The following is a 23919-nucleotide window of genomic DNA, read 5'->3' as shown; positions in this document are numbered from 1 at the left end:
ATAATACCTTAATACTGGCGGGGCCATTTTCTACAGTCTTTCAACAGTTATCAGTGCACAGCTCATTATTTACACCTCTGAAAAACATCCCATCGGGCCTTATTGCTTAATTCCGTGGCACCAGGGTGCATAAACATTACTATATGTTGGTCTGACCCTGTGATTGACAATATAGCACAACCCAAATGTGCAAAATGCACCCCTTCTGGCTCAATGACAACTTCATTTTCTCATCCAATTTATCACAGTTTGGCTTTAAGCTGCAGCCATGATACACATGATGCTCACTTGCACTCGTAGCAGCAGGGCCAGTCTCTTGAAATTATCTGGGTTACTGTATGTATATTCTTCCTTTGAAACATGCTGGCTTATCTGCTGCACCTGTTTTCTGTAGCCAAGCTGGAAATCCTGCTCAACAAAATGGTTCACCCCCCCGAACTACTGCTATTCAGATAGGAAAACAAGGAAAGCAGACAAATTGCGGTTTTCTGTCCAATAAAATAGCATGAATGAACATAATTAAAGTATGTAAATAGATTAACATTGGCAGCAGAGAACAAATTGGATCTTAGCTTTTGGAGAAAATCCATTTCCGACCACATGGAGACAAGGGAGGGGCCCCAAATGCAGACTTCCTTGTAATGATTAATGACGGATGATATTGAACACACGCTTCCTTTTTAAGGCTTAAAACCCGGAGAATCTTATTTACAGATATCTGGGTTATAATTCAATCCTTGTCTGGCCCTACTCTAATGCCATAAAATGCACCTTCCATCACAGATAAACCTGTAATAGCAGCATATCTAGCCCGCTAAACCTATTATCCATACATTTGCTTTGCATTGTGGGTGAGATAGCGGGCCCGGGAGAACACGGACACGCCTCTTAACTGCACGCATTAGGCAGTCAATCTCATTTCATTTTCTCTCTGAATCACTAAGGTGTGATTTCTATTGACACACAGAATAGAAGATGGAGTTGTGATTCAATTGCATCCAGTGCTCACGAAAATACCATTAAAATTGCAGTTTCACCTCCTTGATGCTACCAAGGCCGCAAGACTATATAAAGAGATATACTGTAGAATGTGTTACCATATATGTTTGGAATTTAAAAAAGTGTAAAATACTTTTTGTAACTGCGAAATTGGTCAAAGTGATCTAATCCTCATCAGGAATAATTAGCATTAAAAATGATTAGCGTCTTCTTTTCTTCTTCTGATAATGGCTTGAGCCGATATAAGCTCCTCTTATTTCTTTAAAACGATGCGGTCACCAGTGATTCTGTTTTAAACTTCATCGCGGCATTAATCCGTATGCCTCCAGTGATAAATCCCGAAGATCCGCGGCTAATCTCGCTCAACACTGAGAGGAGAGTTACCTCCTCTGATATAGCCACAAATCAACCTTTCAGAAGCAATTATCATTTAGACTCAAGTCTACTCTGGTGTTTAAACACCCCGCAGATACTGAGGGGAGATGGGGCCTTGATGTGTGTCTGTGTATCTTTGTGTGTGTTTTGAGACCCTGGGCCCAAAAAACCACAAAGAAAAAAAGAACACATTTTGGTTTCTTCAAGAAAAGGGAATCTAAATTTGCTCACTTGCCTTCAGGATTTTGTATATTAGTTTGTGGACGTTAGAAAGCTGACGTAAACTCCGCTGATCGTCATGCTTCTCGTGCTTAGGAGCAAGCTTCCTGCATATATTCATGTAGGAAACGTGTTTTTGTATACATTGTGTACGGCATGTTAAGGAAAAAGAATTAAATTTACATTTTCACAACACATGCTTTTTTACAAGCAAAGAGAGACACTTCTACATATCTACACTGAGGCAACTAGGGCTGGGTATTTAACTTCATATGCAATATGCAATATTGCAATAATGCAATATTTATGACTTGTTGACCGAAATGTGTCCATGGTGTTGAGTATTGTACTTAAAACTGGCACTGACTCATTTTAGACTGTATTTGATCTGTATTTTCAATCCTTTAAAGACAATTCTTCTAGTACCCGGCATGCATTTTTAAGGAGCAATATGTAGTACTGACAGCTAGTGTTTTAAAATGGGTACTGCAGTACAAATTCAAAACATTGGAACCGTGGCCCATACGCCCCTCCGGTGTGACTGATAGCAGTTAACGCAAGTTTTGGCAATTTGAAGGTTACCCTCTAGACACAACCGTACTAGCCACTGGCCACCAGCAGTAGTCAGAATCACTTCACTGGCTGTGTGTCTCAAGTACTCGCTGCCTTGATAACCCAGCTGCACACGAACAACAGAGAGATGTGCGTAGGTAGAATCTAATGTTATGTTATCTCTGTTGAGTTTGTTATGTTGCTTCCGTGGCTGCTGTGTTTGCGTGCCAATTTGTTTCACATGTGGTAACGGGGTGTCTAAACAGTGGACGGGATCACACGGGCCAAAACAAAAAACAGACGTTTCGGACCGAAATGGAATTTCAAAGGAGAATATACTGGCTCTAGCATTGTTGTAGGAGAAGCCAGTATTTCAATTTAGCATGTTTCCTTAATCTCTGGTGACATATCATGGTCATTTTATGACTTATCATGGTAAATATATTACATATTGGCCATTTAAAGCAAAATACAGTTGAATTTTGAAGCTCAAATGGTGTAAACACATTCTGAATGAACCGGATCAGCTCACATGGCACCTAGAAAACACATCACAATCTGCTTTATCTTGAATTCATACCATTTACCGCTTACTTGGACCTTAAATTGAATGGAAAAAATTAATTAATAATTCTCAATGTCAGGTATATAAAAAAAAAGGTTGCTAGGTACAGTACTAAAACCTTTCAAATGATACCCAGCTCTAGAGGCATCATTAGAGAACGTCACCATCAAGACAGAGACGCTCCGTTCATTTGCAGCGACTGTCAACGATGGGATGTGCCAACTCAGCATCAGATTACTTGTAAATACCTCGCTAACAACCAGCTCCTCATACTGAATCCTAACCCGTGTTAAGACGGTGATAAGTCTGTGCTTATTACCGTCACCTTCCCACTGTAGCATCCGCTCATTAGCTGCCACTGCAATGAATTATACCTCACAGCTATGCTCTTCACTGCTTTAACAAGGGGTCTGGAGCAGCAAGTTAGTCCCCTCACTACGCTGTTAATGCGCTAATCATTTACAGCATGAGACGCGGCGCCGCACAGGCAGGTAGAGGGAGAGCAATTTGGGAGCCGCTGGTTAATTTGGATTCGGCGGAGCGGCGCTCTCGCAGCCGAAGCGGTGCCAGGCATCGCTAACCTCTGCCACTCGTGTGAGGTCACCCATCAGAGAGCGGCGTTTTCTGAGATGAGCCCAGACACTGTCATTACTGTGCCAGTCACTGATGCTCCTCTCAACCCTCCTACCACCAATTGTGCCCAGCACCTCGATAAATAATTCATACGCATAGGAACATGTGAAGGGCACATGCTCAGTCAGGGCTTTGCTTTCACTTCATTTCATATGACTGATTATACAAAGAGGGTATTTATAAATCCTTATAAATTGCAGGGCATAGAACAGGATTAAAATATATTATAATGCATGATAGTTTATGTCGGGATATAAATAAACCTTCCAACAGGTCAATTATTGAAATTGCAGACGGCATACTGGATGTTTTTTGGCCAGTTTTTCTTATGTATAGCACGTTGACCCACATAATTCCTCTAAAATCAGTGAGTAACATCCGTGGCACATTTTGTTTTGCATTCGCTGCATAAACAGAACACCGAGGCCATTTTATGTGCAGTTATAAAACAAACTCAGGGTGCATATTTCATCAACACCTCCTGACAGATATGAATCAGGGCTGATGTCAAACCCAAATCAGTATTCTGTTAACAGCTCACTTGTGCCTCATTAACGACTGGGCTAGATGTTGCCATGGCTACCCAGCAGAAAGGCCATCGGGGGTTCACAGTGTCAGCTTCCCCCCACCCTCCACTTCCCTACCACTTTAACCCTCTCCTCAGACACACAAGAGTCATTACCCCTTCGCCTTGATTGTCAGATAAAGTGCGGGCTGTTAAGGTTCAGGGGCCATAAAGCATAAACTCCTCAGGAACACAAATATAGGCATTACGCTTCCTATATTTGTGTTATATAAATGTATCTGCCTGGCTGTCAGTGGCTGCACCGGTATACTGTGGCATGCTCCTCTTGAGCATTGGGCATTAAGCGGCTGCCATGTTCCCAGGTAAAGAGGGCCCCTCTCTACACTAATGGCACTCCAGCGAATGACCTTGACAGCTTGAAAATGAGCGCATTAAGTAGAACACTTAAATGTATAATTATGCACTTGTTCCAGTGGAACTCTCACTACTCTGTAGGTTAAATCATTACGGCTTAGATAAGATGAAAAAAAAAAAAATGAAAAAAAGAAAAAATAATAATTTTCCTAATGCCTATCAAAACAATTAAGGGACAGGACAGGCTTTGATATGAACACATGAAAGGGAGCATCACTCCACTTATTAAAGTGGGCACATTGAAAGAAGCAAAGCAGTGCAGAGTCAAGCAACAAGCACAGCCATTAGTCATTTCACTAAAAAAGGAATATACATGGAAATGTGATGTGCTTGTTTTCAACATGGCAGTTTCCTTAAAAATTAAATCAGAATAGCAAGAATATGTATATAATGTATTAAGACTAGCATTATGTTAAACTTTCATAGACTGCTCATACTATGAAAACTGGATGTTGAAAATGTAAAATATGCATCAATGTCATGAATACAGCTACTGTATGGAGAGCCAAAGTGAAACCTTAACTGCATTGTTATGTTCCAGGAGTGCAAAAGCCTTAAAGTGTTTGTACATTTGTAGAAAATGGAAGGTACTACAAAAAAACTATTTAATATAGTTGTTTATCTAATATTTCTGTTTTTAGCTGCTGTTAACAAAACACCGTTGTGGGTTAAACGTCACCAGCTCGCGAACCCGTGGGTACGTCAAGGAAGAGAGGAAAGCAAGCAAACGACTGAAGTAAAAAGTCATCTTTCATCTTCATCTCATCTGATCATCAACAACATGGCCATCTAGAATGAAGCTAAGTGGGGAGTGAGAGTGGTGTGAAAATGACCGGCAAACGCCGCTTTGTTTCGTGTACGTATCATAACAACGTCCTTTGTCTTCTGGTTTCCCTTTTTGAATGACAAATACGGACTATCGCCGCCTGCTGGTAGGGAGAGCTATTTCATCGCACACAGGGGGCAAAACGTACGTGATAGTTGGCCGTTGGCTGTAGTCTCAGCGGTGTGTTCAAATGCAACTTTTTGGCCAAGACACAGGTGATGTGAGGTGACGCAACAGTCGGCCTTCGTCGTTGCTAGCTCTTTGATATCAGTTTGGTGTGTCTGGGCCCTTAAGATGTACGATACTAAGTAAATAATGGACACCAGCATTACATCAAGTTACCTCAGCTTGACAATATCATATTGTATGCAGTTAATTAGCATGCTTGTGGATCACCATGTAGCTGTTTTGCTGTTCCAACGCTCCTGTCCTTACTAATCATCCAACCCTGTTTGTTGATTGACACATCACAGAGTTCATGAAAGCTTAACAAAAATATTGTCAAATATCAACATTGTCAAAAATGCCAGAAATTATTCTCGATTGTATTTTTAGCCTATAACTGCCACCCCCTAAGTGAGGCTATTTTGTCAAGAGGTGCTGAAGTGTGTCATTCCCTGATTCAATCTCAGGCGGACGCTCAATTTTCTTTGTGCTCATTTGTAACCTGCTTGTGTTGGAGTAGTTTTACAGTAATAATCTTACAGCTCCCTCGCGATTGCTGTGCAATAAAATGGCCACCTATCGAGATAATTATCCACAGTGCTTTCCTCCTATTTATACATGAAAACTGCAAGTGAACAGTAATTAATCTTAAAAAGGAGAAGGGGACATGAGATATTCTCCATCAGATCTTCAATCCTTTAAAAAAAAAAAAGACATTGTGCTTTTCAGCTGCCCTCATGAGAAATTGAGTCTTATTGATCAAATGAGCATATTTCCATATTACCATGGTCACAGAGCGTCTCCTCTCTTCGGCGCTCGCCAGTAAATTTGCTCAGCTGGATCATTCTTGCTAAGGCCCCTCAAAGGACGTTGACAGCCTGGAGGCATTCACATCGCTGCACCTCTTTCTCTCAGCACCTGGGGATTTTTCCTTCTTTTATTTAGAGGGTTTCAAGAACAGCATCGAGCGTTTGTTGTTGTCTGAGTTCTGTTTTAATTGTTTCTACATTATGTTCATTGTGCTGTAAACAAATTGCTCCTTTGGGGGCAATAAAGTCTTCTAAAATCTAAAGTGGCAAAACAATATAAGGTTACTTATATAGCGCTGGTTTTAAAGTGAGCCCCGGCAGTAGGTGTGAGAAAACGCTGTTATGCTATGTCTGTACTCAGCTCAAAGAAAAAAAAAAGCAGATCTCTAAACAGCATGCGTATGTCTACAGTGCACTGCTACAAACAGCCAACCTATTTGTATTTTCCACGGTGGCCAGCACATCCCACTCTCTCTGGGGTTGCTCTGTGCTGTCATTTCAACTGCCTGGCTCCTTTTGCAGTGGGCATACACAGTCATTCACTGTGGTTTCAATGTTGCTAGGCTACCTCACTTCTCCGCTGTTTTCTGTTTGAAAATCTACTGTTCAATAAAGCAGTTCAAGGGAGACCTGTGGGTTTGAATACTGAGCGATATGAACCTGCAGGAGGAACTGACAACACTAATAGCCTTTTTTTTTTAAGTTTCACAATATCCTTTTTCTTTTCTCCCTTGACTCAGTAACACAGTGCCTACCTATACAGCCAATGTATATGCATCAGTCATAATATTCATATAGTCATAACTTTCTTCGGATACATTTTTCCTGTTTTAAAAGTTTACAATCTGAATCTTCCTCCCTTTGCTCCCTTTCAGCTATTCTTTAATGGTTTGCATATCCATATTCGCCCAGCTGTGTCTAAGAGTTTACCTTTATATACTTTACATACTGTTTCACCCTGTATATATATACATATATACATACATACAAACATACATACATACATTAGGGCTGACCTGACCGTTGCCATTATCTTCGACCCCCAAATCTGTATCTGAATAAAAAGGTTTTTTTTTTTTTTGTTTTTTTTATATATATAAGTATGTAATAATAATATATAAATCCCAAAATAGCCCCTGAAATAAGGAATAGTCCCACAACATTATTCATTATTCATATCCAACATTAATTATTATTCGTTAACCTCAGACAGATATTGCTGTTTGTTCTGTGTAGAGGTGCGTGTGTGTACAGTAGTGCGGCAACGGCGCTGTACCGGGTACTGAAACGGGGTAGATGGAGACAGACAGACAGAAAAACATGTCCGCCTGCCGCGCCGCGCCACGAAGCTTCGAATACCTTCGAATATTTCTCACTGTAGCTAAAAAATGGTATTCGGGACAGCCCTAATATACATACTTATTACTTCTCTGTACATACTACATTCCTGTTTACACCTCTGTGTACATATACTAAATACTACATCCTGTTTACCTTCAGTTTTCCCATCTGAAATACTGTCATCAAGTAAATTTCAAATTTACATTTACATTACTATTTTATATTTACTTGTGTTTATATTAATTTTAACTGTACTATTTTATGCCTTAAATCATCACTTTGCTTTTACATTTACCTGTGTGATTTCCCCTTTTATATATATACATATTTTAGAGTTGAAGAACATGAAGTTGAAGAACATGAGACCAAAGATTTTCATTGCCAGTGACTGCTTTGCTTGAATTGACATATGACAAATAAAGAACCTTGAACTTTGAGTTATTATTCCTGTTTTGTCCATCCAGCTTTGGATGTTGGGCGTATTCCAAGCTTGGACTGTCAAAAACAGCGTGCTGCTCGCCCGGGCGCTGCACAATTTCAGCACCACCTTTTTCTCTCTCTCCGTGAGCTCTCGATGATGACGAGTGCAAAGCAGTTTGACCCCGGCACAATAGAAAGGCCTAGCTCCTTGAACTTTGCAGGGCGACACACGCCGACCCCGTGACCCAAACTGCGTGGCCGCCTGATTTCCCTGGAGTCCCAAAACAAAAACTCATTGGCTGACCCTTCAACTGATCCCTTCTTCGTCCGCAGCTAAATTTAAATCATCCCACCCGCCTCCGTCTAGAGGAAAATATGCTTCATTTTATGAAGATGGTATTATTCTTAAAAGTTGCATCTTTTCTATATTTGTTTTGCCTGGTCACATTTTCATAATTTCTATATGTGTTTCCACTGGAACGAGAAATATTTCTGTTATTTGGCTAAATCTACAGACTGGAGGTTTCTGAGTTCAAACTTCTGGTTCTCGTCTGAGTCCCCGACTGTTCCATATCATTGCAGCTGGAGCTATTTCCATGTGTTTATCCTAAGCTAATGCTGAAAGGGGCCGCATAAATATTTCAAATGCACTTCTGCTCATGGTGAAAGGTTATTATGGCCAAGCGCTGCTGTGGGGGCACACTTTAAAGAGTTGTTTTTTATAGTTGTTGTGGTTGTTAGCAGGAAATGGCTTGAACGCTAAGCTAATTACTGGATGTTGACAATGTACTTCCTGGGGACTTGCGTTTTTAAAAACTTAAATGGATCAGACTGATAGTGAGCTGTGGTGCTGCATGTATTCAAGCCATTAGAGTCATTTGAGAGAAATTAAAATGGAGGTTATATACAGGGTGCTCACTGCTAACTGGAAAAAAAAAACTGCTGCTAGTGTGTTATGTTGTATCACTTTGGTTTGAACCTGTTTCTAGTTTGTAGTTGACTGCACACTCCGTGTTTCTGCCAATGAGAATTTGAAACTACATTTCACTTTGTTCTGTGCTTGGTTGCCATTTTTACAACAGTGGTATAATGTTAATGTATTCAATTATGTTCCTGTGGTTTATTATTATGATGTTAGTGTTTCACTTTAATTTTTTAAAACAAAAAAAATGCAGTCACTTTACTTTCCTCTGTTCTTTTTTTTCTTATATTTAATGCTACTTTGGTTCCTTGTTGAATTAAAGCCTTTATTTTTACTACCTGGACTTTTGACCCATGAGCACCATAAATTACCAAAACAACCAATCAGCTGTAGGTTGCATGGCGGAGCACTAAGACCCTTGTCAAAGGACAGGTAGTGGGCATAATTAACAGCAGTCGATATCGGAGTTTCTTCATTCTATCATGTTGTCACAGACACATATTAGCAGTTTTTATATCTTCTCTAGTTTTGACTCTTTGGGAGGGTGTAGACTAACGTGTCTCTCTACTTATGCAGTTGACTGTCCTTTACTTTACTGTACCTGCCTGTGCAACGTTTCAGTTGGCAATTGTAAAGTATAATTTTGTCCAGAAATTTAGACAGAAATGACTGAAAATCTGAGTAAAAAATGTCTAAAAGTGAGTCATATTAAGCTGAAAACAAACTAGCAGTGTGTCAGCTATAAGAAGTGTAACAATAACTGCTTTAAAGGAACAGTGTGTAGCATTTAAGTGGGATCTATTGGCAGAAATGGAATATAATATTAATATGTTTTTTTTTTCGGTGTATAACTACCTGATACTAAGAATTGTTGTGTTTCCGTTACCTTAAAATGAGCCGTTTATATCTATATAGGCAGCAGGTCCTCTTAAACGGAGCCAACTGCTATGTTTCTACAGTAGTCCAGAACGGACAAACCAAACACTGGCTCTACTAGATAAGGCCATTCGGGTTTTCACGACAGCCACTGTAGTTCTCCTACACGCTTGGCACACGGGAGAAGTTTCATCCGGTTGCAATCTGCAACCTCACCACTATAGATGCCGCCAGATCCTACACACTGTATGTTTAAAAGAATAGTTAAATAATTAAGTTTTGTGAAATACACAAATTCATTTTCACTGCTCCTGGGCCAAAAAATAGTGTGGCACATAGTTCCTCGTAAAACCACAAATTGTTGTTTTTACAGATTAACAAAAAACAAAAAGATCAAACTAATTAGTATGAATAACTGCATTTACCAAAATAACAATATATTCCTTTTAGTCTCGGCTAGAAAATTGCCGTCTGGACTGCAAATGCATTACTCTTAAACCACAACATTGTGTAATTAGGCAAGGGGGAAAAATTAAAAAAATATCATTTGTAGAACACAACAACACTAAAATGATAAAGAGCAGCAGTAGTCTCAGTAAGACGCTCACCAACCGTATCCGAATGACACTTAAAGCTTCAGTAGGCAGAACGTTTTTGGCATCATTTGGCAAAAACTCCATAATAACCTTTAAGCATATTGTAATTCAAGTTTTCTGAGAGAAAACTACACTTCTGCTCCTCCTCATGGCTCTGTTTTCAGGCTTTAGAAAATCTAGCCCGTGACGGAAGACTTTGGCCAATCACAGGTAATTTCAGAGAGACAGCGTTCCTATTGGCTGTGCTCCGGCTTGTGGGCGGTGCTTGGTATTTCCTCAACATGGATGCTGGGTCACAAACTTTCTCATTTTACAGCTAAACAGCATACTACAAGATGTTTCTGAAAACATTTGAGGCGAGAAATAGGCATTACAGTAACAGAATATTGATTCATATTTGATCAGCGCTGCCCAGTTTGACCGTTTGATCAGAGTTGATGTGATTGACAGCTGCTCAGAGCAACAAGGCTCCAGCTCGGCTCTAATTGGTTATTATCTTCCGGTCTGTGAAACCTTGCAGATGCCATTAGGAGCACCAGAGGACGAAGAGGAACCTGATTTATTTCAGATTACCTGTCTCATGCACTACTGTCAGGATATAGTGACCGTTTTATAAAAATAACTGTATTTAATCATATTTGCTCCATTACTACCCACTAAAGGAATATTTTCTCAACGACACCACCACAACTCAGAAATGACCACCGGGTTGAATCGAAACCTTTGACAGTCAAACATGATGAGCTTCAACACGTCATTATTTACAATCACTATTAACACACAAACTCCCTTTGTGATATTGCAGAGAAAATACATCAATACCATGAAATGAATGTGACATGCTAGCGACAAAGGGAGATCAATGTTCTGTAGACAGGTACAGTGTGTGTGTTATTTCTTCCTCAAACGAAGTGTAAAGTCAATGCTATGTTGCTGTAAGCTCATAAAAGCACAAGACGGTAACAAACAGCACACACCCTGTTCCGCATATCACCGATTTACATACTGCATGTGTGTATTTGTTCGTCTTTTCTCAGCTGGACTGCGTTTAGTAAACCCCGTGCTTGCTGTCCTGTCATTGCACCCACCATGTCGGCCCTGGGTGGGAGTGGGTAGCGGGGACATTATGAAGACGGACGACGCTGTCACAGTGCGATGGTGTTTGTCGCAATGCAAGCATTTTCTTCTACTCTATTATCATTATCGCAGCTGATGTTATTGTTACAATAGCCATTTCAGGAAGCGGTTGAGCTGCTGAGACCGAAAGGCAGAAAAGCTAAATGGAAAAACGGGGACATTGGAATTCAGGAGGTGAATATGAGTTGTATAATATCTACATTTACAGATAATTGGGAGCATATAGTATGACTGCTGTGCCTTATGAAATCTTGATGGCTGTGTGTGTGTGTGTGGCCACAATATGAGAGCAAGCGGCTACAAAGGGAAGTGTTCCCAGGCTGATTTATTGTTCCTTAAGAACATTTGTAAAGTTAATGGTCTAACGCCAACTATGCTGCAAAACCAAGCATGAAGGAAGGTTAGGGCTAAGGGAACAATTTTAACTTTTATGAGCCTTGACACACTTCACAAACTGAGCGCTGGCCATGAGCCGTAATCAAAATTCAAACCCCCCACCCATTTAATACTGCGGAAACGCAACATAACTAATCCAAATCAGCCGTAATGGTACAAGCAAGTATTAGCAATGTCGTCGCCGCAGCAGTCACAGTTCCAGCTTCACACTTTCATTGACAGGCCACACGTTAATGCTGTTTCTACCTTCTCTCTCTCTTTCTCTCTCTCTCCCCTCGACACTTTCTCACACGGTTGTCCTTTAGGATGCTGGAGCAGGTGTGATAAATGCTGCCGTTTAAATCAAAGCACTCCCCTCTCCCCCCCCCCCACCCTTGCCCCCCTCTGGGGAGAAGGAGGATGCCTCCATGCAGATTGATATCAGGAGGCCCAGCCATATCCTGCAAGGGCTGACTGATGGTCTGTCTGGATAAAAAATGAACTTTATTCCCAGCGTGCGAGCTATGATTCATGTAGCTCCCCTCCCCCTCCATCGCCAAAACCATTCCACATATACCTTCACTACTCTGGAAGCAGTATAGTGCATCATATAGTGTCGCACCACCTGCCTACACTCAGAAAATACCAATGAGGTGTTTGCATGTGATCCAACGCAAACTAGCATTATTTTTCCATCAACGTGATGAGGTAAATAAATCAAACATCCTTCTAGCCTCTCGGAGGAACATGGCCATCCACAATATATTTCTGTTCAGTCCTATCTGAAACATTTCATGTGGGAAAACATATACATTTTATATACTTTAATTCACTCCCTCGAGTTCTGTTTGGCAGCGATTATCGTTCCAAACAGAGTGACCAACTCGTCGGACACGTGTTTGACCACTGGTTCTGTTTGGTCCTTCTGCCCTTCCATACCATCGTGAGTGACAGGCAGGCAGAAGCGCTGGGGTCACATTACTCACAGTTAGCATTCTGTTCTTCCTCTTTTCCCGCGCTAAAAACCTGGTGAAGCATTGCACTTTCCGCTCCAAAAGAGAGTGGGTAGTGTGGGAGGTGGCGGTGCAAAAAAGAAGAAAAAAAACAACACAGCCCTGCTTTAGATTCCAATTAATTTGCCATCTGAAAGCAAAACTACATGTGCAGAAAGGGGATAATTGCTAATGAATTATCTTTAACGTCTCGCTTCAGCTGCCAAAAAGAAGACAAGTGAAGCCTAATGGCGTCACATCTCAAAAAGGAGACAAAATGTTTTGACACTTTGTCGCACATTTTCCGTGGTCATTTGTGCCCTTGCATTGTCTGTTCACAAAAACAAGTCGTTAGCCTACAGTATGTGCCCGCTACAACCAAAACAGCCCTGCAATTGAGTCCTCCTCTTTGGGGAGGAGTTGCAGCGAATCATAAAAAGCTTTTTTTTTTCCTAAGAGAGGTTTCAATGTCGATGGAATGGTTTCAATAATTGCACCCTATAAAAGAGTCGGATCACTGCTAATGAGAGAGTGGAAAAGGACAGCGAGGCGACATCCCGTAATTATCACCTCAAATCAAAAATTCAAAGAGAAAAAGTTAAAAAGACAAGGAAAACATCGGCGTGATGTATACACTTTTTTTTTCTTGATCTGTTTGACAGAGATGTTACTACGATTACAAGGTGGCGTGATGTGAAAATAGCAGCAAAAACTCGGCCGCTAAATGACAGCCGTTGTTTCAAACGCAGTAAAAGAATGAAAAAAATTGAACGTCTTGTGACAACCAAAGGTCCGTTTCTATGGGGACGGAGTGGCATCTTTCACAGCACATGGGCATTTTGATACACACCAATGTCCAGCGGGCGACAGCCAATCCCAAGGGGACGGTAAAAGGCCAGAGCGTAATCCTTTAGATGAAATTGAAACCCTTCGAGGCCGAGGAAATGCAACCCCAGCAGTATATGAAACTCGCCCCCTGTTTGTCATTGATCAAAAGGTATTAAAACTATAATAGAGATCTGTTAGCGATTGATTAAAGGTCATATGAAGCCTAACAGGGATTGAATAACAATCTTAAAAAAATCAATGGCGCAAATATTGGTCTTATGGTAACTTTATATCAGCACTGCAACAATGATTAAAGAGCTTTCAAAGGAGTGCAGTGGTAGGATTTGTTTCAGCTCCACTCATGGAATGAAAAATGCTGTCATGTGAATTTATTAGTATAAATAAGAAAAATTGAAAATTATTATGCATATTGGAAAGCTGTTTTAGAAAAAGCGTTAACCTTTTTTTTCATCATATTAGATGTGTGAATGTGTCTTGCTACAGACTGTAAATGTCACAGCACACAGTGCACCCACATTGTTGTAAAGCTCCCTCAAATTAGGTTTTGCATTTGTTATATTTCCACTGTCCCCGACATAGGGACACTGGTCCTTGTTTGGGATTGTAACCATGGAGATTAAAGAGGAGGTGATTGAGGTACTTACCCTAATGAGACCTCTGTTCCTGCAGTGCTCTTTTGTGTGACTTGATTGAACGGGCACAGGGTATAAGTATACCTGCAGAGGGGAGAAGAAAGCATTGTTTCCACATTGAGAAAACTGGCACACAAAGATTAATCCATGGCGGTTTCACTTTACCTCGCAACAGTTCTTTTCATGCTTTGTTTCTTGCTCTTTTACCCAGGCTTTGACAAAAAACTACAGCTTGATTGATATACATCAGCTTTGCCAAAATTATTGGCTGGTTTTAGTTCAGCATTGAATTGTTGTTATTGTGTATATATCTACTGGAATGCATCGAAAAATTGCACTAGAGAAATGTCAAAGACGTTTGATGTCATTCAGAAACAGTGTCGCCATTAGGAAGTTTGCCCACTAGGGAACACTGTCGGGTTTATTTTCTATTTGTAAAATGTCAAACTTGATACATATCTTAGTCATAATAACCAAATTTAAAGGGTAACTTCGGTATTTTTCAACCTGGATCCTATTTTCCCATGTTTTGTGTCCAACTGACTAATAGGAACAACAATTTCTGAAATTGGTCCAGGATTGAGCGAGACGCTCACAGGCTGCAATGTAATCCGATTGGGGCAAGCTGGCACATTTACATCCACTAAAAGAGCTTGTTTTTGCCGCTGATTGTTATTAAAAGTGTCTGACAAAAAGTCACAAAGAGTGTCTGATTTAAAGAGTCTCGCTCAGTGACGTGTTGCTGGAAGACAACGTTGGAAATGTGAGTGCCTGCCCGGCAGAGTTTGTTGTGTTGGAGTACAGAAAGCGTAGCTTTGTGTTATCTAAAAGATTTTCAATGTCATGGCTGAATATTTAGAGAATTTCAACAATGTGGATGATGTCTTTGAATTCGATTGCTGCCCGTATTTATTTGAGCCAGAGTATACGGATGAAAAGCTCCTACAATTTGAAGTGGCGACGAGGAGAGAGAGAGAGAGAGAGAGAGAGGCAACAGGTAGGGGAGGGTGAACCAGCTGCTGCAAGGCCGCGAAGCTCGGGAGACTGGTGGTGTTCCTGTGGGCGATGTGACTATGTCCACAGAGGAAAAAATGCTTTGAAGAGTGGGACCTGTTGCTGCCCGATATTCACATTTCACAACGAGACCTTCAGCAGGACTTGGACACAATAACAAACAGACCGGATCTTGCCAAAGGTAAGGAGAACCGTTTTATTTCTTGCTTCACGGCTGCCGGTTACAGCGTTCTCCCTCAATACTGGACCAATTTCAAAAAGTCACTTAGATACAAAAAACACGGGAAAGTAGGGTCCAGGTTGAAAAAAATGTTTACCCTATAAGCGATCAATGTCAAAAACGCTATGTATGTATATTAAAACTGCCCTATGCAATATTTTTATTTAACAATATGTAATGTGAAATGCATCGCTGGTAGTGACAAACCCACAAAGATTAGCAGTGCCTCTCAGCTCTAAGGAGCTCTTTAGCATCTTACAGCTCAATGGTTTGGTTTTACTGCCTGCAACTTGAATTCTTTTGAACTTTTTAAGTGTTATTTTTTGGTGAACAAGCTTTGGCTTTATAATTTTATGCCAATTCCTCAGCACCATATAGCAAAGAGACAAAGTAAGCATCTAGCTGGTGAACATTGTGGAGCATTTAGCGGCTAAAGATTCCATGAGAGTTGGTGGAGACCAAAATAGAGATAAAGTGAATATTGGATAAATATTTGCCAGGTGAAACAAAAACTCCAAATGAATGGGCATGTACAGTATATATGGAAACGGTTTGCAAATGCATTAGCCAAACACTTTTTAAGGTGATAGTATGTCAATGCTGTGCTTCCGTTGACCCTGTTGGCCAAAAACACACAAAAAAAAGGCCTCAAAAGTATGGCTCTATGACAAACAAAATTACTCTGCAGACAAGCAAACCATGGTGAAGACAAGTCAAGTACCAAAGCAGTGGTTTACTAACCAGAATTATTAAACAACGACACTCTCTCTAGGCTTAGTGGCTACCTACTGGGACAGAACATTGACAAGGAGCTACCAGTTACCCGGCCACCCATAGCTCTTCTACTTAGGCAAAGAGGAGTCTAAAGGAGTTAGCAATTAGTCTAGACCAGCGCTAATGTGCTTGCTGGGGATAGTGCTGGAGAGTAGAGGCACGACCACTAGCTCCAGTAACAAACTGATCAAAGACCTTGATGGTGAAACCGACGGGGGGAAAGGCAGACAGGCTTTTTTTCCTTGACATTTGAACCATTACACTGACTGTTATGAAAGAGCAGAGGATGCCCAGACAACCACAACGAGAGATAGAGTGAATGAGTGAGTGAGAAAGAAAGTGTAGGGTGGAGGGGAAAATATGGCTGCGGCGTAAGTAGACGTGGGCCGGGAAGTGCGGAGGGGGGGGGATCAAAAGCTGTACGAGAGAAAAGCAAGATGAAAGAAAAGAAAATGATGAACATCAGAGAAAGGGGAATAGTAGGAGAGAGAGGTAAGTGATTGGCGGCCCGACTTCTTTTGCTCATGCGCGTGTTTGCGGAGTGCATTAAATGCGCCTCATCTCAGAGACTTTCATTTACTGTAGGCATTTATCCTTTCATGTCTACTGTACGTTTCAACGGGGATGGCCCTTCCCCCCATCCGCCACATTATAAGGGCGAGGAAAAAAAAATAACAGAAGCATCTTTTTTGACTGCAGAGTAAGCAGTACAGCTCGGAGTAGAATTAAATGTGTCTCACCATGACTAAGCCTATTGAGAATCCATTGCCCCTCTAAGAAATTTGACACAGTGCAGCAAGGTTCCTCCTGGGTTGTTTTCTTATTTATTTGTATTCTATTAGTTTATTCTTAAACTATATACTTTGCAGCCACGTTAGCAGCAATGCCGGTTGGTAGGGGTATAAGGAAATATTGAAGGTATTGAGAATCGTGATATTATGTTTTGTGATACTCTATCGATTCTCAAAAATCCTTGATTTTTTAAATAATAGTTAGAGCAAAGATTAACTCAGTCAACACTTTATTTCATTGCAAAGAGATGCGTCATCTCGGTGTATGTGCCCTTTCAAAGTAGTGCTATGATGTTGGATGTTACAAGGACTGAAAAGTTCACTTTTTTTTACTAAGATATTATGCATATGGTGTGTTCTTTATATTATAGCAGTTTTTCCAAAATTAAATGTTAAAAAAATTACAATATATCGCCTTGCTAACAGTGTCGCAATATATTTCAATATATTGAATCGTAAGATACGTATCGTATCGGCAGATTGTTGCCAATAGACAGCCCTACCGGTCGGACGGTCGGTCCATCACAAGACTGAGATATCTCAACAAATAGGATGAATCCCACTGACTTTGATGACCCCCTGATGTTTTCTGTAGTACCAACTGCGATACATAGTAGAAATATCTGAACATCTACTTGATGGATTGGCAAAAACATGCTTATACATATATACATGGTGCCTAGAGGATGAATCCTAATGACTTTGGTGATCCCCTGAGATCTCACTAGGCTGACATTTGTGGTTTTGAGGGAAATGTCTCAACAACCATTGGTTGGATTGTCATGGTCCAGACAGAATGAACTATAATGTCTTCGTTGGTCCTCCGACAAGACAGAACAAGTTTGTGAATACGGTAAACATTATACCCGGTCAACATTAGGGGTGTAAATCACAAGTTTCATCATGATACAATATTTTATTGATTCTTTGGACAACGATACGATATTTGCTGATATCACAAAATCTGCTATGATACGATTTTGATTCGATTCAATTCAATTCAGGGACCTGCAATCGATATGAGACGATATCATAGGCCCGTTTAACACGATCAATTACATTTACATCAACGCACAAAAAGCAACTAAAATATGATTTGACAATGTTATTACTGGGCTCTGTAGGAAGGAGATGCGCTGAGATGGAATTGGTGACACCGACGTTGTATAGATATACTGATCCAGATCGATGTATCGTTACATCCCTAATTAGCGTGTTAGCATTGTCATTGTGAGCATGCTGGCATTACCATTTGGCTAAAAGCAACACTGTGCTTAAAAGTACAGCCTCTCAGAGCTGCTAACATGGTCTTATTTCTCTCTTCAGGATATAAGAAGAGCCAAGAATCAGTTAAAGGTTTCTTCACAGCAATCCTTGACCTCTTCAGGGACACTCAACACCCTCAGCTCCCTCCAACAACATATGACAAGTTAGCAGGACACACACACACACCTGAAGGACCAATTGAGACCTTACATAACGGCTGCATGGTACAAGAATTTGAAACTAAACAATGTTTTGGTCCAAAATTGTAAAATGTAAAACAATTCCTCAAAAAAGGGTTACCTTTAAAAGTGCAAATAAAATGTGATGTGTGCCATACATGCTAAATAAATGAATATTCAAATATATAAATCAGAATTCCCTCTTGACACTGGCTCTATAGCGATGAGATTCATTAAGTTTGTACAGCAGGTATTTCAGAAACAACAAACATCCTCATCTGAGCCCAGAAACATATGGCACCTGATAGACAGAGGAAGCAGAGGAAGGGGGGGATAGAAAAAGGGGTAACGCAGTAAAAAAAAGCAATCAAATGATCCCATAAGGGAGTACCCCTGTATGTCTGTACCTCACTTCCCCCTCTCTATCAACCTCTCTCTTACCCTCAAGGCAAAGCCATCCATCCCTGCCCACTTTTGCTGACACGCCAGCACTGCACACACAAAAAGCACGGCTATTTATGAGTGAGGGCACTGCGATCTGACCTTGGATGCTCGCCTCCATGTGGCAGCTTGTGAGAAAACAAAAGCGGGAAAGGCAACACAGAAAATGTGTCTCCGAGTATATTTAAAAAAAAAAAAAAAAAAAAAAAAAGTTAGGAGAGATTAGAAAATGCCGAGCCCAACATGCGGACGCAGGTGCAGGTTGATTAGCTGTCTGTCTCCGAGACAGACACTTCACATTCTGCCGTCTGCGTTACATAAATGGGACACAGCAGAAAGGTCAAACAGGCACATTTATACAAACTGTCCCCGGCTATCCTTAGCAAATGAGCACAGTGTGACACGAAGGAGAAAATATCCTGAGAGATGGACGGGCGGTGACAAAGGCTTTGAGGAGACGAGACTGACAGCGATGGAAATATAAGGCTAAGAAACAGCCAGGAGAACAAAGGCAGAAGACGGAGGAAAGGGGAAGGCAGAAGGATAAAAAAGAAAGAAAAGTGTGGAAAAGAGAGTGGGAGGGAATCAGACTGTGCTGGTGGTGACGCCGTGCATATGAATCACCGCCTCAACAGGCCGCGAATATGACAGATGATGACATGCAGCAAGGGGGACACTGGGCGGCGGATACAAAGGATAAGACAAAAAACTTGGTGGGTCACCGATCAAACCTTTGACAATAATTAGAAGGCTATGATGAGCAGCGGATCATAAAATGACAACAGTGATCCTCCCATTCAGGTCCTGAACTCCACACGGTGTCTCTTTCTGTACTCCATATTCGACCTGTCACTGTGTGACAATGCAGCTCTGACGTTAGCCATAATAAGTTGGTACCAACGTGTCAATCTTTGGCAGGTGTTCTGGGGCCTGAAGGTACACCGTTACAGAATAAATATCTTAGATGCAACCACTTAGCCCCTCAGGCAGTATTTCACGCTTCACTAGATCGGACTGCAGGTTCAGTTCGCTCAGAAATCTGCTGATTTCTGGAGCAAATAGTTCTAAATCTCATTCTTTCCAATTAAAGAGGCAAATGGTAATAAGTCTGTGTTTTACAGTGTACAGTATAAGATGTAAGAAAAAAGTGAAGAAAACTGAGCTTTGTGGTCCTTTTAAGGGATCATTTTAAAGGTTTGTTTAAACTCTTCATAACAGTCTGACTCCTGGTTATTTCGGCTGGACTGCAGAGGGCCAGCCCTACAAACGTCTGTCACTGAGTGACTGACTGAGTGATGAAGTTACACGATTAGTCGGCTGAGTGTTGGAGTTTCCTCATTGGCCGTTGCTCTTTCAAAATGAAAAGGCGGGCACTGTATGCAAATGAGTCCGTTCAGCACGACTCGTCCAGCTTTATGTTTCTTGCACTTTTTAAGGATTGCATTTAAATTTAGTTTTACTTGTACAATGACAAAGATATACTCTATTCTATTCTATTCTATTCTATTCTATTCTATTCTATTCACGAAACTTGGATCAAGCTTTGAAACTAGGCGATCTAGTTCTAAAATGAAACGAGATTCAGCAGTGGCATAGCCTATTTCTCTCTTAAAATGTTTTCAGAAGTAGATTTTGGTCGATTGTTTACACGGAATAACAGAAAATTTACGAGTAGGCCACCATGTTGTTTCATGTTTGAAACGGCGATCAGGAAACAAGGGACCAATCAGGTGCATTCCACGATCGGGTACGTCACCGCTTGAACGGCCAGTTGAGTGGAGCAGTGCATCTCCTCGTGTCCTCGCCGGACCTGGTAGACATGTACCGCTGGATTTAACATTATAGACATGACCACTGACTATTTGTATAACAATTTAACCACAAATTCACAGACTGACACGGTGCAGCCATATACTCGGTTTTAACCAAGTACAATGTTACTAAGGCTGTCCTGAACCGAAGAAATTGTTAGTCCACTAATACTACGATTTTGTTGACTACTTAATTAGTTGATTTAATCGACAGATCTGCAAAACTGAGATTCTCCACAAAGAATCACACAAAAGCACCACTTTATATCTTGTGTTCACCAGAGATGTGCTCATTACGTTTCTTGGAAATAAATCATTCAGCACGAAAAAGCATAAGAAATGACTAATCAACTAAAGGAATCTTAGTCGACTAAGAGGGGACAGCTCTAAATGCTACTATAACAGATACCAATAAAGGCCAAAACTCTGTTGTATTTAACAGGCCATTGTTAATTACAGATCTGACACAGTCACCCAACAGGTACTCACTGGGGTTATATACCAGAAAAAAATTACAAGCATATTTATTCCTCAGTCTACTGAGATCCAGTCAAGAGAGGGAGAGAGACGGCAATTAAGCCCGTCTCCCACTAGACTGCTATGTGATGGCGTGGGTGGAGTTCACTGAGGGTGACACTGCAAACTGCAGCAACGCCAACACTGGCTAATTTACAGGTAACACTGTGTACACACGGCTGGCATGCCGCAGGTCAAAGGTGACTCAGCAATAGAAAGTGACGTGGTTAATTGTTTTGCAACAAACTTTAAGGAAAGCCAACACTGTTCATCTTGATAACACAAGGCAACCTTGGGTTTAAATAACAGTATCAACGTTGCATAAGAGGTTATACTCGAACTAGCTGTATTTATCTATTCAGTTATCTTCATGTTGTTGATATTATCATCTTTCAATAAGAAATACATACCCCTGCATTTTTACTGCACGCATTAACTAATATGTGATGTTATTATGTATATTATCAATGCTGCTGATAATAGTATTTAGTAAATAGTAAAAAGGACAGACCATAACGACTCCTAATATCTTGCAAAAAAAAAAGGCATTTGTGTTATTGTCAGAAAGATAGAGCTAAATACACCAGAGAAAAAAATTATCTGTTGAGCTATAGCTAATTGTGAGAGATAAAAACAAAAGTAGAAAAATAATTGCTTTAGCACATTTTTCATGTGATCCACAAGGTGTTTCTACAATTAAAAGCTAATAAGTCACAATTTCACTGCAGCAAAATGTACAAATAGCATTTATCTGATTTGAAAATAAAATAAAAAAATATGCTGATATTTTTGGGAGAACATTTTGTCTGGCTTTATCCTATTTATGCTCTTTCCTCTGTTACTCTGTTATTGGCATTTCCAGCTGTTAAAAAGCAGCACTACATTTGCTTTAGGATTTTATGTCCGCTTGTTTGTTTACTTTTGTTGATTATATGATTTTTGTATTTGCCTATAATGCTTATTGAGGTGAGATTTCATCTATAAACCTCTTAGGGTTTTTAATCTCATCTGCACAGATTCTTGTCTTTTCTTGTTTTATTTCTGCTGCTTTGTTTTATTGCGTGAACAAATAAATCTCAAAATCTCACAGTGTATGTACACATGAGAGTGACTGTCACTACAATGACATTGCTATTAGTTGTCCATTGACAATTTTGTACCATACCATACAAATCTCAAATTCAGGATAGATTACTTGAAAATTACAGGTTGTCACTACATTTGTCGTAACGTAACTGTGCATGAACTTAAAGGAATAGTTTGACATTTTGGAAAATGTATTTATTCGTTAATTTGAATAAGAGGAGAAGATTGATACCACACTCTGTCACAACTATAAAGTCAATGGTAGAAGTGTCGCTAAACTCTGTGAGTCCAAGGCTAAAGTGACGCTGTGAAGATGGCGACAGCGCAGATGCGGAGGACTGGACCACGCTGACCAATCAGAGCTTTTTTGGAAGGGAGGCTTAAAGAGACAGACGCTAAAACAGAGCGTTTCAGACAGGTGAATACACTACAGGTATATTCAGACAGACAGTATGTGAAAAATAATGTGTTTTTTGAACATTAAAGCATGTAAACATGTTCCAGTAGAATCCCAAAATACAAGTATGAACCCGAAAATGAGCATGTCTACTTTAATTAGTGAGCCGAAGAGGTGCAAATAGGCAGATTTTGTTAATTTCAGATAGCTGTTATTGCTAAGCTAGGTGCTGGCTGTACCATATTTAACAGACAGATATGAAAGTGGTATCGATCTTCTCACCAAACTCTCTGCAAGAAAACGAATAGACGCATTTCTCAAAATGTTGAACTATTTCTTTGAGAGGATTTGGCACTCCCATGAGGAGTGACAACATGTTTTGTTCAGTATGAACATACAGCAGCCCTATGCAAGCTTTTCTGACTATTAAATTCACTCACTCTATATTGTAAAGGAGTCATTTTCGTAATCACATTCACATCGAATGTTTAGACAGAATCCCACATTTCGTTAAGTGGAGACACCCGATAGGTGTTGTTTTTCCACAACCTGAATCAATAGTGAATCGTCTGACCTGCTTGTAAGGTTGTCTAGCGCCTGCCTGTCCTTTAATCAGCAGACCCGACTTTAAGCCGCTGTGTCAACAAGTCTACACCTTGCTCAAGTGTCTCTGATGCAGCATTACAGCTGCACCAGGTTGCAGGTTACAACTGACCACAAAACCAATTCTATAAGTGACAAACAGAAAACTAACAGCTATTCTGTATTATACTCTGCACTGTTCAAATAATATTATTACAAAGGCATGTAGTGTCTTGAATATAAATCCAGAAGGTCTTTCCATGCATAATAAGCATACCCTGCTTTATTTTTTATATTACAGCCAGAGATTAAATTGTATTTCAATGCAATTTTTATGACTTTACAACCACTGTATTGCAACTGTGGTTACTGTACTTTTATTAAGTAATAAGGAGAGGCCTATTCTTATTTTAGGAACAATTGCCTTGTGGGGAAGGCAGCTAATATACGAGCACCTACTGTAGGAGATGAAGGTGGGAGTTAGGCACTTTGATTTATGTCTCGGTGGTGAAAAAGTTCTGCAGTGTTTGGATCTCTCTCCCACAGTAAAAGTATAAAAGAGCAGCCTTTACTTTGGTGGTCACTTTAAATGGTCAGCTCATCAGGCCTCAAGTGCAAT

General features: G+C 40.4%; 1 protein-coding gene and 1 long non-coding RNA gene across 2 annotated transcripts in view; one reads left to right on the top strand and one right to left on the bottom strand.

Moving 5' to 3' along the window:
* The window catches only part of LOC119481616, a 319631-nt gene that overhangs the window by 27687 nt on the left and 268025 nt on the right, over positions 1-23919 (top strand). The window lies entirely within an intron of this gene.
* Positions 1-23919, bottom strand: part of LOC119481609 (glucosidase 2 subunit beta-like) — a 144600-nt gene that overhangs the window by 9191 nt on the left and 111490 nt on the right. The window contains exon 13 of the mRNA XM_037758712.1: positions 14236-14307. Coding sequence (XP_037614640.1) covers positions 14236-14307 — 72 coding nt within the window. The remainder of the gene's footprint in view (positions 1-14235; positions 14308-23919) is intronic.

This window comes from Sebastes umbrosus, chromosome 22 (genome assembly GCF_015220745.1).
Source record: "Sebastes umbrosus isolate fSebUmb1 chromosome 22, fSebUmb1.pri, whole genome shotgun sequence".
Lineage (NCBI taxonomy): Eukaryota > Metazoa > Chordata > Actinopteri > Perciformes > Sebastidae > Sebastes > Sebastes umbrosus.
This window is presented reverse-complemented; position numbering and strand designations above follow the sequence as displayed.